Genomic DNA, 12086 nt, shown 5'->3' on the forward strand with positions numbered 1-12086 from the left:
AGAGATGCAAGTACTCCTATTGTTTCTTCAATTCCTCTGGTTTATTTCACACATCTATCGTCCATGACTTGAGAAACATGAGAAGCTCTCCACTAGTAATTAACTGTCATGACTTTTGTAGCCTCTGTCATTTTAGCAGCATTATATCTGAAGTACATTTCTTTGCAATTACTGTCTGCTAGGTTTTATAAACTAAAATATAAGTAAAAGATCCATAGTGGAAATATTAACTAAATTATATTAAGCTGTTGTTAGCTGCTTTAAGATATGCATTTAAAATCTGTACAGAATCAGAGTATTGCAAACAGCTTATAGCACCTTCTTCACCAGGAGGTGAAAAGATGCCTTTATTATCCTATCATAAATGACTTGGGGCACAAGGGAAGTACTGCCCTTCTAACTATACAGCCAGGGTCTAATTTAGTTTGAATATTCAAGGTGAATTAAAATTCTCTCTAAGTGGTAGTACAGAACAATAATTTTTGCTTACGATCAAAGCTGTAGCTTGACTAATTGTATATGCAAATCAGGCAATTTATATTTAAATTATGCATTCCTAGTCTAATCCCACAGGCATATACAGATCAGCAAAGAGAATTGGTAGGACATTTGCAAGGTGCTTGAATATTTATTACCAACTGCAAACATTCTCTGATCGTGTAAAAAGAAATATACTGAAGAAAACATTGTTACAATTTTAAAACCATCTTTATGTTAGATTTTTTCCAGTTTCATAAAGACCCTTTGTAACTTTTGAGTGCATTTGTTACTTTCGCTTTAAAAAATACTACTTTTAGAGGAGAATATGGCCTTGAACAATTTTTTGGATTTCTAATCTTTAAAAATGTGTGTTGTTATGTTATTATATTGTGTTATTGGGGGCAATGTGAAAGATTTGCATAGGGTCTGTAGATTAAATAATAGTCTTGTATCAGTGATAAAGTCTTGATTTGGTAACTGTACTGAAGTTATGTAGAATATTCTTGTTCTTGGTAAACTGACATTCAAATCATTTAAGGTAAAGAGAAATTATGTCTGCAACTTACTCTCAAATGATTAGAAATATATATATATTTAAGAGAAAGAAGAGGATGAAAGAGAGGAAAAGAGAAAATACTAAAGCAAATACGATAAAATAAGGGAATCTAGGTGAAAGTTATAGAGGAATTTTTTGTACTTTTTTTTTGCAACTTTCCTGCATATTTGAAATCATTTCAAAATAAAATGATGCAAAAAGCTGTATGATGTACTTTGAAGCACAGGGTATACTTGTAATTACAATTTTCTGTGAAAGTGGATGCATTTGTTATGCTACATCAAGTTTTGGGTGTTCTGCCCCTTTTGTATTTTTCAAATACTTTATTCACCTATGTTTTGCAACAAAGATAATGTATAATAATTTAATTGCAAAGACATACTTTATAGATTTTCTTCAAAAAATTTTTTTGCCCATAGCCAATTTTAGAAAGCTAGGATAAAAGCTTTCAAATTGTAACAAGCTGAGTGCAGATGTCACATTCTGCCCTTGGTGTTTTCATCATGTTGGATGCCTTGACACTGAACACTAGAAATGCCATTTAAGAAACCTATAAAGATAAATATTATAAGTAGTTACTGGAGATTTCTAGATGAAACTATCATCCATACTTTGCGGATTTAATATACTCCTTAAAATTTAGCATATATCCATAGAAAACTATTCCCAAACTGTTTTTAAGCAGCAGTTTAGGGATACCACTGTGAGAAGAATACAAATTTAATGTCATATTTTAGATTGAAAACCTACTGTAGATGACAGACACTGTAACAAATAATCTAAACACTTCCTAGATAAGGTTTAACCCTTCTTGGAGAGGGCAAGCACACAACAAAAACAAGTAGTGCTCTTTCTCTACTCTCTTAAGTCCCCAAAACCTAAATTACACCCAGAATTAGGTTTAAAAACCCCCAAAACAGACAGTAAAGAAAAATAATAGTGGAGTCAATAGATAACAATATGCCATGTAGGAAAAAATAAACAACTGATTAAGTGGAAAATACATAGTGCAGTTTTGAATCTGCGTCCAATTGCTTACCACTTATGGTAGGACTTCCTTTGTACATAGCTATTCAAGTTGACTTTCCAACAAAGGTGCTATATTCAGAAAAATCTATTCTCACTTAATAGCAGTCAAACAAAGACTTGAGCAGATAACAGCACATAAGGAATTCGGATTACACAAGACCTTACTGGTAATTTTTCTTTATGAACTATCAAGAATTTAACTTAAATATACTTAAAAAGGGAAGTGCAGAGAAAAGACTCACTCCTCTGAACATAAAGTCACCCTTCTTCTGTCCAAAATCACAATTATTTGTACTTCTTATTGGAATAAGTTGCACTGACAGCTTAGAAATGGAAGAGAAAAATGGTCAGAAGGAAGATGTTGCCCGTCTTTTCAGGTAGGTGGTACTTGGCATATTTTTAACAGTTTGGGAGTACTACATGACTATTACAGTAAATCTGGTAAAACGACACAGTTCAGCAACATATGTATTTTAACCTTTAAGCTAAATGGACCTATCTAATTTGCGTATTGGATGTGCAAGACAGCTTTCTAATTCTTAATCTGGGCTACTAAACCTAGAATGCTATCAGATTTTAAAGCTCATTATCACTCTTACAAAAACAGGTATTTCTTGGAAAATGTATAAAAATACTTGGATAAGATACATGTGACTAGAGAGTCACCAAGTTACACAGAACTACAAACACAGCTGAGTGAAATCCCAAAGAGAAATCTTCTGTAGAAAAAAACAAAAAATCTGTCCCCTGACTCTTTGATTTGCACTGTTTGTAGAAGTAGCATTTCCCAGTTTCCCAAATCAAAAAGACAAACTGTTTTAAGAGCTGGAGTTACAGCAGCTGAAAGCCACAGTATGTTTTTCATGGCCTCTTTAACTCTTGAAACAGGTTTATGTTTCAGCTCCTGAGTTGGTTTTCATAAAGGTTTTTGCTTGCTAGGTGGTTCCACCAAAATTCTCACAGATCTGGACTTCTTTAAGCCCAGTAACAAGTCAGTGGGTCATGAGGAGCTTTAAATCTACTATTACAAAATATAGAGCAGCATCTTGTAATGGAAAGCAGATAGTGTATATGAAAAGCAAAAATAAATGTTTAGTAACTTTGTCATTTCACTTAGAGTAATTTAGCTCTGATCGTTGAATACTAATTAGTATAGAAGAACAATTTGAAAAGTCGATTGTAACCAAAAAATTATCTGAGTACTTTAACAAGTCAACTAGATTTGATGTTGGTTTCGTTTTCTTTTTTTTTTTTTTGGATGCAGGAGAAAAGGCTGAAGTATGCAATTTAATTTCTAAGACACTGGAATTTTTTCATCAAAGAAAAAAATGCATGCAAGCTAAGACCTATGCCAAGTTTCAGCCTGAAATCATTATGGCCCTGAAAAAAATGGAGTTTTATAATGGAAATATTGCCAGCTTCTCAATTATAGTGAAACTGGCAGATGTTACTAAAATAAAAATGATTTCATCTTGTAATCAGGCCTGGTTTAAAAATATTAATCAGGTGTTTTGTTTTGTGGGTTTTTTTTGTTTTGTTTTGTTTTTGCTGTTGTTGTTGTTAGCAGTAAAGTCCTTTCTTGTCATTCCTCACATCACTACATTAACAACTGCACACAGCTGCCAGAACACGAAACTCATGTTTTTAAACAATTCTTACCAGCTTTCTTCCAGATCTCCTCTGGCACATATCCAGACGCAGGCCTGTGAAGGAATTCCCGATGCGCGTCTATGAAAAGGATGGGAAGGGGGTGGAGAGAGGAGGAGAGTACTGTAAGCACACTTGTGTCATCGCACAGAGTGAAAGTAAGCAATGCCCATTCTCCTGGCTTCTCTACAAAAACGCAATTTTAAAAGGCTAAACATTTCACTTCTTGAAAATACATAAAAATAGCAAGGCCTGTCATCAGAGCCCAAGGAAAACAGAAGGTCATTGGTCTAAATGCCATGCATGCTCAAAGCCAAAGCAACTTGATTTCATTATACAATATGATGTTTGGGAACACTGTTCTCAGCACTTTCTGACTATGGAGACTTCTATAGATATATTTTGTTAAGGAATATAAATTGTATTTGATAGTTTTCCTTTCATGAGTCAAACTGGTGGTTAAACAATCAAATGTTCAGGTAATGTAATTTCCACAGAGCTCTGATTCTGCCACCTTTCAATGAATAGCAAGCTCCACTCTATGGCTAACCAGTTCTCATACTTAATTCTTAAAAATCTCAGTGACCATTAAAATTTTTCACACAAATTAGATCATATGGATTTGACAGAGGTGAAAGCCAGAAAGACTCATCAGAATGGATTCACAGACATTCTGTTGAGCAAAGAGAATTAGCCCATGCTTTCCAGAAAAGGAAATGAAGTTCCACTTTAAATTAAATGCTGTGCTTACTAGGCTTCTCAAATTTTAAAAGTTTAAGAAAACAACTAATAACTTTGATATAGGAATGCTAACTTCTAAAATATGTTCATGGAATTAACACAAAACATTTTATAGTTCTTACATATGCTCAAAAGTAAACAAAGTGTATACCGTCTTCCATAGCTAAAATATGCATTTCATGTCTTCCATATTGGATTTTCAGTAAAAGCCTCCTTACATAGAAGAGTTCGGTAAGAAAAAAATCATTTTAACTTTTATAAAACTTAATTATTAAACCCATGATAAATTCTGAGGAAAACTGAAATTTTCTCTATGTGTACAGTAAATGTTGAGTAGCATATATTTTTAAATGCTTTATCTAATGGTTATGTTGAAGATCAAGACATTTAGTCCAGTCTCCTATATTTTATGGTGCTACACAATGTCAAAAATAAAGAAAAGCACGATGAGTTTAGCTAAGTATATGTTGTTACATTTGAATGCTTTAAATACATTTGAACGCTTTGAATTCTTGCAGGGCACACAGATTATCAATTGGCAAGAACATTAGATTTTCTCAACTATTCTGAATTAGCAAAAATTTACTACAGCTTGGTGAGGAATATATGGGAACTCTCTATATCATCTTTGCAATTTTTTAATCTAAAATTATTCCAAATATTTAAAAGTTTATTTTCAAAAGTTTACACTGTGATGTCATGACTACTTCATAACAGGATGAACTGGAAATATCTATGCATTCTCCTGTGTATATTCATTTCTATAAAGTAAATGACAAAAATAAAAACGTTTATTCTTAAGGTGAGATAAAACTGCTGCATAAACAACCTAAAAGGAAATGTGATACAGCTAATTAGATTTATCAAGATTATCTTCCTTACCACTATAACTATTTCCAGAAGAAATAAAGTGCAATCAAGTTCATATTTAGCCATGTGACACAGTACAACACAGAGATTTACTTATGACATTAAAAGACAACTTTTAAGGAGAAAAGACTTGGATTTAAGCATAATTTATTGGATAAGAATAAGAACAGATCTGTAAAGTTTGAAGAAAGAAAAAAACGTGACTTCAAAGTAGCAATTTTTTTTCATTTATTGTGTTAAGAAGAGACCTGTAGTTAATAAAAACTTATTTTATTCTTTTTTCTTTTTTTTGAGACGGAGTCATGCTCGTTGCCCAGGCTGGAGTGCAGTGGCACGATCACAGCTCACTGCAACCTCTGCCTCCCGGGTCAAGAGAATCTCCTGCTCAGCCTCCTGAGTAGCTCGGATTACAGGTGCATGCCACCAAGCCCAGCTAACTTGTATATTTTTAGTAGAGATGGGGTTTCACCATGTTGGCCAGGCTGGTCTCAAACTTCTGACGTCAGGTCACCTGACCTCCCAAAGTGCTGGAATTACAGGTGTGAGCCACCATGCCCAGCCTATAAACATTTTTTTTTAAATTAAATAGTCAATCATTATGATAAAGAACAGGAAAGGTAATGTTTAGGTATCCAAAGTCCATGCATGAAAGATGCTAATTACCAGCCCCAGGCAACATAGGCTGAAGAAAGTTAGTTCTAGCACCCAGTGAAGCTAGCTATTGACCATGGAACACTGGGTATGTTAGTTTGTCCATGTCTCAGATGCCTCATCTATAATAAAGTGAGGACAATACTACTATTATTTGAGAGCACTGCTGTGAGGATTGAAGGAAGTACCTCCTATTACATACACATCCTAAACTCCCATTATCTGGTACTTGCTATTATCCTCATTATTATCATTATTATTACTTACTACGTGGTCTAGTAAGAATGGCTATATAATTATTTCCTTTTAAATAACTAAGGTGAAGAGAGTATTTTAAAGTTTATCTTTTCTCTCAATGTTAAAAATCCAAATACCACAAATTTTGAAGACAACAAAGCCATTGAAGAAGTTTGGATTAAGCAATATACACCAAGTAATTTTTTAAACTCCCAGAATCTATGTCACTTGGAAATAGAAAATATTTCTATAGTTCACAATTCACTGCCTTTGTCTTTGGAAGCAAAATCTTCAAATTTCTTAGATGACACTTTCAAAAATTTTACTTGAGCCTCACCCATGAATGTTTATAACACCCAAATGGACTCAAATATTAACGTGCCAGGCTCAATTGACCTTCCACCTTCTATGGGCTGCACAGGTGTCTTGAGGGTACATATACCACACTGGAAAGTTGTGCAATGTTTCACTTTGGCTATACCTTCCTAAATTTCTCACTGACATACTGCCATGTCCACATAGGCCCAAACTTTAACTGACATAGAAACCCAATAGAAATGCTAAAGCCAATTATGCAAAAGTTTTCTTAATGCTAACCTACCTTCTAAAAGACAGTTTTTCAAAATAGCAGAATCTAAAGGGAAATAATTATATAAACGTGTTTTACAATATCCTCTCCAGTTCTAAGTTAGTGTACTTGATAAACATCAGGTCTACCAACAGAAAGAACAGAGTGATTGGTAGTAGGTATACTCCTCAGAAATCTATTTGATACCTTGATAAACACTACTTTAATAGATTCAGAAACCAAATGACTAATACATTTAATATCTCCTCTTCTGATTAAGCAGCAGCAATATCAAAATCTATATAGGGAAAACTGAGTTTGAAAAACAAAACAAGGGACAATTCTCTCCTAGGACTTTACTGTTTTAGAATACTGGCTAATCTAAACACATCTACCTAAAACATCCTAAGATTCTAAGGCTTAGATTCTAAAGAAGCTAATTCTTACCCGTTAACTCTTAAGTACCTATAAAATATCAATTGCTAGAAAAAGGAATCATCGTTCTAAAATGTAGTGGTAGATGCAAAGACAGAAGAACGTCTATGATATGGTCTAAAATGTTAAACGTATATATATATGCAACTACTGAAAGATGAAAACATTATAGAAAAGTCCTTCTAAATTAAGTCTAGCTTGCTTTGGGATGCAAATTGCTTGGGGTGGGGGTGGTGGTGAGAGTGGATGAGGATGAAGGGAGCCTCTTGAAAATAATTCACATCTATGAAGAGAGGAGACCAGGTCAGAGTGACAGAAAATGGTGTAAGAAATGTGAAAGAACAGAAAGAGCAATCTATGATGTATGAAAGAGATGGAAGATGCACTACACTTACGACAGGATGGAGACCATTGGATACTAGATACTGCAAGGGCCGCCATCAATATACATGAAGGGATGAGCTGATAGCCTTTGGAGAAGCAATGTGACCTCATATGACCCAGGACAGCAATGCTCAAAGCTTGGCAGCACCTAGGTATGGCCTTCATCCTGTAGTGGGCAGAATGAGGCTGTGATCATGATAATATCTATTACAAAAACCATCAAAAGAAAGAAAGAGTTAAGTAATTTTATCTTTACAAATGCCACTTGTTTTTAAGGATAATACATTCAGAAATCTTCACACTAGGTTTCAGAAGCCCAAATCCAACCTAGAAGCTAGCAACTGCTTTAGGATTTCCATCTTTTACAACAAACATACTTAATGCTCCAGGAAGTAACCATCTCCTCTTAATTTTAAAAGATGGACATATTTAACTAATAGTCCCATATTTTTAAACCCAATATAGTTAAGTACAGTAGGCATTTGCATTATGAAGTCTGCTGAATGACTGTGAGATTAATTTCATGATGTGATTTAAGGAAATCAATACAAGGGTACAAAACTCCAAACATTTACATGCAAATATACACAGAATAACTTGTTTGTGGTTTTCATATTTTGAGAGTATAGAAGTTGAAATATTTCATTGGCTGGGAGAAATCTATTTTTCCATAGCCTTGTATTACGAATTAGGGTCCCAAAGGTACAACAGATTTACTATATTTAAGACAGGAATCTTTTCTAATCTCTGTGCCTATTAAAGAAGCCACCTGCTTAGAAGTACTTTGTAGATGAAAAAATACTTATGAATCCACTGTAACTTCACAATCTTGAATGCCAAGGAAAAACTTTACTAGTTTCGTTTACCACTATTCTTTAAAGTTCTTTTTGATTTTATTTTTTTAATTTTTTAATTTTATATTTTGAGACAAGGTCTTGCTCTGTTGCCCAGGCTGCGGGGCAGTGGCATAAACATGGCTCACTGTCACTTTGACCTCCTGGGCTCAAGGAATCCTCCCATCTTAGCCTCCTGAGCAACTGGGACCACAGGCATGCACCATCATGCCCAGCTAATTTTTTGATTTTTGGTAGAGATGGGGTCTCACTATGTTTTCCAGGCTGGTCTCAAACTCCTGGACTCAAGGGATCCTCTCACCTCAGTCTCCCAAAGTGCTGGGATTATAGGCATGAGCCACTTCTACTCCCAGCAGAAAGTTCTTTCTGAGAATGCACATCTAAATAACAGCTAAGACATAACACTTCTACTATGTGTCAGGCACTGTCTCATATGTTTTTACCTATTAACTCATTATACAGAAATGCTTATGAAATATATATTACCATCCCCATTTTACACGAGGAAACTGAAGCACAAAGAGATTATGACCTGCCAAAGGCCGCAAAACCAATATGAAGAGGAATGAGTAATTCGAATCTAGAAATTCTACTGAGTTTGTGCTTTCAGCCTTCATGCTAGATTTCCTGAGGATTTAGAGAGCAATGAGAAATTCCATAATTCAATCATATGACAATCATAAAACTTGCCAGCTAGCAGTATTTTAAAATACTAATTCCTCTACCAACCCACTTGGGACAGGGGATGGTATTAATTCAACAAACTCCTGAGTTACTAAGCATTTTTTTTTTTTTTTTTTTTTGAGGCAGTCTCGCTCTGTCCTCCAGGCTGGAGTACAGTGGCACGATCTTGGCTCACTGCAACCTCCTCCTCCAGGGTTCAAGCAATACTCCAGCCTCAGCCTCCCGAGTAGCTGGGACTACAGGGGTGCACCACCATATCTGGCTAATTTTTTTTATTTTTAGCAGAGACGGGGTTTCACCATGTTAGCCAGGATGATCTCGATATCCTGACCTCATGATCTGCCCGCCTCAGCCTCCCCAAGTGCTGGGATTACAGGCGTCAGTCAACACTCCTGGCTCTAAGTTTTTTATAAATGCTAAGCTTGATTTTTCATTACACTTAAACAAACAAAACTTTTTGATATTTCTTTCTCTGGCAAGTACTAAACTCTTAACAAAACAGAGTGAAGGTATTTTTCTAAATTTACTACCACGTCATCACAATGTTCATACATGTTTTAAAAGCACAGGGAAAGTGCATTTATATTTCAGAGTTTATGTCCAGCCCCTGACATTAGCCCTAAACCTATCATTAGAAAAAAATTTTGGCCAGGTACAGTGGATCACGCCTGTAATCCTAGCACTTCGGGAGGCCGAGGTAGGCAGATCCCTTGAGCTCAGGAGTTCAAAACCAGACTGGGCAATACGGCAAAACCCCACCCCTACAAAAAATACAAAAAAATTAGCTGGGTGTGGTGGCGGTCTACCTGTAGTCCCAATTACTTAGGGGGCTGAGGTGGGAGCCCAAAAGGTCAAGGCTGCAGTGAGCCGAGATTATGCCACCACACTCCACCCTGAGCAACAAAGTGAGACCCTGTCTCAAAAAAAAAAAAAAAAAAATTAACCCTAACGATGTGGAAGACTTCTAGAAAACAAAAAGAGCGCACACAGATACAAGACAAACTACAGAAAGATTCTAGAATAGTCAAAAGCCAGTAAAAAGGAAAGTAGTTTAAAAGAAATAAAATGTCAGGAGCCAAGAAAGTGATGTGACAACATTCTGAGAGAAAAAGGAACCAAAGACAAAGAAAGGAAAAAGAGCTACTACGGAGATTCTGACAAGCACTTCGGAAAACATACAAAGTGCTAACCAGCAACTGCCTCTCTATACATATAAAAGTAATTCTACTTCAATGGTCAAATCTGTCAATTCTGATCACATTATCTTGCTCTTCTGTGAAGCATACCATGTAATAAAACTTAAATGTATAAATAAGTCATACTTTGAAAATAGAGACAGCAGTGTTAAAATTTGCTTTCTAATTTTGTTAAGAGTTGGATATTTGGAGTTTTCCCTGGGAAGTAAATGAGTAACAACAGTAAAAATAATAAATATCTATTATTTCAAGAAATCTATTTTATGAAAAGTCCTTCAAGATGTCAACTTGCATTTTATTTAAAGAATAGAAATACCATTATGAATTCAGTGTACACTCAGTGTTAAAAATTGTTTCAGTCAGAGGTTATTCAAAAAAGAGATTTTAATATCTTAGGAAAATACTTTTTTTTTTTTTTTTTTTTTTTGGAGACAGAGTCTTGCCCTGTCGTCTACGCTCGAGTGCAATGGCATGATCTCGGCTCACTGCAACCTCTGCCTCCCAGGTTCAGGTGACTCTCCTGCCTCAGCCTCCCGAGTAGCTGGGATTACAGTCATGCGCCACCATGCCTGGCTAATTTTTTTTTTGTATCTTTAGTAGAGAAGGGGTTTCACCATGTTGGCCAGGCTGGTCTCCAACCCCCGACCTCGTGATCCGTCTGCCTCGGCCTCCCAAAGTGCTTGGATTACAAGTGTGAGCCACTGCGCCCAGCCAGGAAAACTCTTAAAATTCAATTAGTAATAGATTAATCGAGTTATTTTACTAACCCCCTATACTCACTCAATACTACAGATATATTTCAAAAGTGAGAATGGGATTGAGTTTAACAGGTACAACACATCAATCATGAAAGTTACATTCTCCCCTGTGCAGTCCCCAAATATAATTTTAAAATGCTAAGAATGTGTGTATGACTAAACATTCCCAGTGTTTCCAAGTTAGGGATATAAGTAGGGCAATATTTTGAACCAAAGATATCTTCTATAATATATTCTGAAGATCTCATTTGAGACCAGACAGTAGTTTAAGAAGCAAAATAATTAGGCTAAAAGAAATACATACAACTGTGGGATACGGAGATCTAAATGTATATAAAGATATAGACATATCCATAGCTTTATCTGCACACATGCACTCCATTAAACTTCCCAGTCACAGAAAATAGATTTATCAGCCAATAATCTCCAATCCTTTCATTACACACATCAATCCATTCAACTCCAAAGCCTGGAAGAGGGACTTAGAAAGCACTTAATGTAAATGACTGTGGGCCATAATTACAAACCACCTGTCCTCTTATTTACAGCCATAGCTCAGTCCCAGAAAATAGTACACAAGGCTGCAAGAATCAGCTAGTAAGGATGCACAGTGAAAAAAAACTGTAAAAACACTATTGGATGCTAAAACTTGCACACTGCAGAGTTCTACACAGATTTTCTCTAAAGTTATGATAGTGTCTTAATGGCAACTTAGGATTCTGTGTCAATAAAGAACATAATGTCTTAATGTTGTCTATAAACAAAGAAATTAAATGCTTGTACCCTTTGACTAATACAACCTACAAAAGCTTAAGGCCAAACAAATATCTCAGGTTTAACAAAAATATAAATCCACTGAACATCACTAAAAAATAGTATAGTTTGTATACTTTTAAAAAGGAGTTTCTTTAAACCAAGTTTATTCTTTTGGTTATGTAGCAGGGACAATGAACCTCTCTTCCTGGAGAACATGATATATACCTATATCACCAGAAT

The 12086-nt window shown here is 35.3% G+C and overlaps 1 protein-coding gene across 5 annotated transcripts in view; it reads right to left on the bottom strand.

The window, feature by feature from the left end:
• Positions 1 to 12086, bottom strand: part of RUNX1T1 (RUNX1 partner transcriptional co-repressor 1) — a 146445-nt gene that overhangs the window by 15431 nt on the left and 118928 nt on the right. For all 5 annotated transcript variants that reach the window (XM_003821125.5, XM_003821133.5, XM_034966333.3 and 2 more), the window contains one exon: positions 3725 to 3793. In XM_003821125.5, the coding sequence (XP_003821173.2) occupies positions 3725 to 3793 (69 nt within the window). The remainder of the gene's footprint in view (positions 1 to 3724; positions 3794 to 12086) is intronic.

Source organism: Pan paniscus, chromosome 7, assembly GCF_029289425.2.
Source record: "Pan paniscus chromosome 7, NHGRI_mPanPan1-v2.0_pri, whole genome shotgun sequence".
Lineage (NCBI taxonomy): Eukaryota > Metazoa > Chordata > Mammalia > Primates > Hominidae > Pan > Pan paniscus.